General features: G+C 66.5%; 1 protein-coding gene across 1 annotated transcript; it reads left to right on the plus strand.

Annotated features, from left to right (window-relative positions):
- Positions 1–2,030: 2,030 nt before the first annotated feature.
- On the plus strand, positions 2,031–2,470 carry EMIHUDRAFT_242668 (hypothetical protein; the record flags this gene model as incomplete). Its single annotated transcript, XM_005772117.1, has 1 exon — positions 2,031–2,470. A coding segment is annotated over one exon (440 nt), but the record flags the coding sequence as incomplete, so codon positions are not given.
- Positions 2,471–2,480: the final 10 nt, after the last annotated feature.

Raw genomic sequence — 2,480 nt, forward strand, 5'->3', positions numbered from 1 at the left:
GCCGACACGTACATCGAGCTCTCATTGTAGCCACCCCCACGCAATGCTCCGGCCCGCGTGATCGCGCACAAACGGGCAAGCGCAGCTCCACAGCACATCTCCACTGGTTGTCGTGCACTAGCTCCCCTCCTTCTTCACCTTCTCCTCCGCGGCGCGTTTGTCAGCCATCGAGTCGTACCCCACCCCACGCTCTGTCAAGGGAGGGCGGCGGGCTCAGCATCGGGAGCGCGGTGCGTGGGCGGACGGCAGAGGCGAGAAAAGCGTACTCGATGCCGTGAACGCGCCGGCGACTCCGACGACCGTGCAGACGCCCAGAAAGACGCGCGCGTTCTCGCCGACGGGCAGCGCCAGCAGTGCGCGCTCGAAGAGCCCCCGGGAAGCCCGCACTGTCGACATGGACCTCGCCGACTTTAACCGGGCGCCTCGCGGGGGCGTTCTCGGAACCCACCGCTGGGTTCCGGCTCCTAGCCAGATAGGGGGTCTGCCCATGACTCGCGCCAAGACGCCCTACCTACCTACCTACCCCCAGGCCGCGCAGCGAAGCGAAAAAAGACGAAAATAGGGGGTACCTACCTGTTGCAGGGCCCTCTGGGGCGGTCAAAACCGGACCTACCTACGGTTACTGGACCGTGTTCAACGACGTTGAACATTGTTCAACGTCGTTGAACACTACTTAGGAATGGCCGTAGCTCCTCTCCACGAGCGATTGAGAAGACGTACCACGTGTCGATTCTGTATAGAATTGCAAGGCGCACACGCTGGTGCAGGCGGGGAGTCGTCGATCCGACTCGTTCCGACGTGAAGTCGCCGTGAAGGATTGGCATCGCAGGCGCTCCGCGCCTGCAGATTTTGAAATAAATTCGACAAAATTGGTACCTGGCCCAACCGAATCGTAGCCGAGCTCTCCGCCAGCGCCTCCGCCACTAGCGCCGTCGCCGCCGCCGTCACCGTCGAGTACTCGAGTCTCGCTTCCGTCATCGAGAGTGACAACTCACATCGCACAGCCAGTGCTTCACACTTCAGCTTTCATAGCTTTACCTCCGGCTCCGCGCCACGCCTCGCCTCCGTCAAGGGCGACCTCGGCCTGCGCCCTCGCGCCCGCGCCTTTTCCGGCTCCGCGCCGCGCCTCGCCTCCGTCAAGGGCGACCTCGGCTTGCGCCCTCGCGCCCGCGCCGTCTCCGGCCTGCGCCCCTGCGCCCGCGCCTTCTCCGGCTCCGCGCCGCGCCTCGCCTCCGTCAAGGGCGACCTCGGCCTGCGCCCTCGCGCCCGCGCCGTCTCCGGCCTGCGCCCCTGCGCCCGCGCCTTCTCCGGCTCCGCGCCGCGCCTCGCCTCCGTCAAGGGCGACCTCGGCCTGCGCCCTCGCGCCCGCGCCGTCTCCGGCCTGCGCCCCTGCGCCCGCGCCTTCTCCGGCTCCGCGCTGCGCCTCGCCTCCGTCAAGGGCGACTCTCGAATGTCAACTACTCCCTCCTCGTGCCGCCTTCGGCCTTGCCCGCACAGGCGTCGCGATCTACGGTACATCCCCGACGCCTTCAGCATCGGTCCTGGGGGGGGCGTCTGAATTCGGACGCCTGTGCCACCCTCCACACACTACATACCACACACAGTGTACTAGCACGGCGCATCCTGCGCCGTGCCCCCAATGTCAATACTCGAGCTTCCTTCCTTGTGCTCAATCTTGTCACGGTCCTACGTCCCTTGCGAGCGTTTGCGTGAAGCCGAGTGTTTTGATCCTTTGCAGTCCTACATAGAGCCAGCCACCCTCCGGCTCTGACCCTCCGCGCTCAAACGATCACTACCCGTCCGCCCGCCTCTGCCGTGGCCACCGCCTTCTTGCTTGATCGACTTGTGTACACTCTCGTGAGGGCACCCTGCCCGTGTTCATCAACCGTGACCAGAACATTGTGTGGCCACGGGGTCCTCGGCCACTCGTTCGCGACGACGTCGTCCACCTCCACCCCCCACCCCACCTCGGACCATTGTCTCGTTGTTTTCGTCTGGCACACAGAGATTTTTTTCACCTTCGAGCTCCGATGTCGACTGCAAGCTCCGGCGCAGTCGTCGCCGAGGCGACGGTGCTCAACCTCTTGCCGCCGAGCAAGGTCGCGACCGGCATCTGCTTCCTCGACCACATGGTCGATCAGCTCACGTCGCACGCAATGCTCGGCGTCACGCTCCGGTGCGGCCTCGTGGGAGAGGGCGAGAGCGCGCCTCGGTTCTTCGCGCCGCTAGAGGATTACGCCCGGGAGCTCGGCGGCCAGAGGCCGCACGATCGCGACATCGCCGTCGCGTGTGGCACCGCGCTCGGCCTCGCCCTCCGCGCCGTCGTCAAAGAGGTGGAGGGCGCGGCTGGCTCGGCGGCTCGCGGCATGGCGGTCTTCTGCGCCCCGCTCGACGAGGCCTTCGCCGAGGCGAAGCTCACCCTGCACCCGCCGGCCGCCTCGTGCGGCCGCTGCCTCGTCAGCCTGGCGCCGTACGGGGCG

Source organism: Emiliania huxleyi, assembly GCF_000372725.1.
Source record: "Emiliania huxleyi CCMP1516 unplaced genomic scaffold EMIHUscaffold_365, whole genome shotgun sequence".
Classification (NCBI taxonomy): domain Eukaryota; phylum Haptophyta; order Isochrysidales; family Noelaerhabdaceae; genus Emiliania; species Emiliania huxleyi.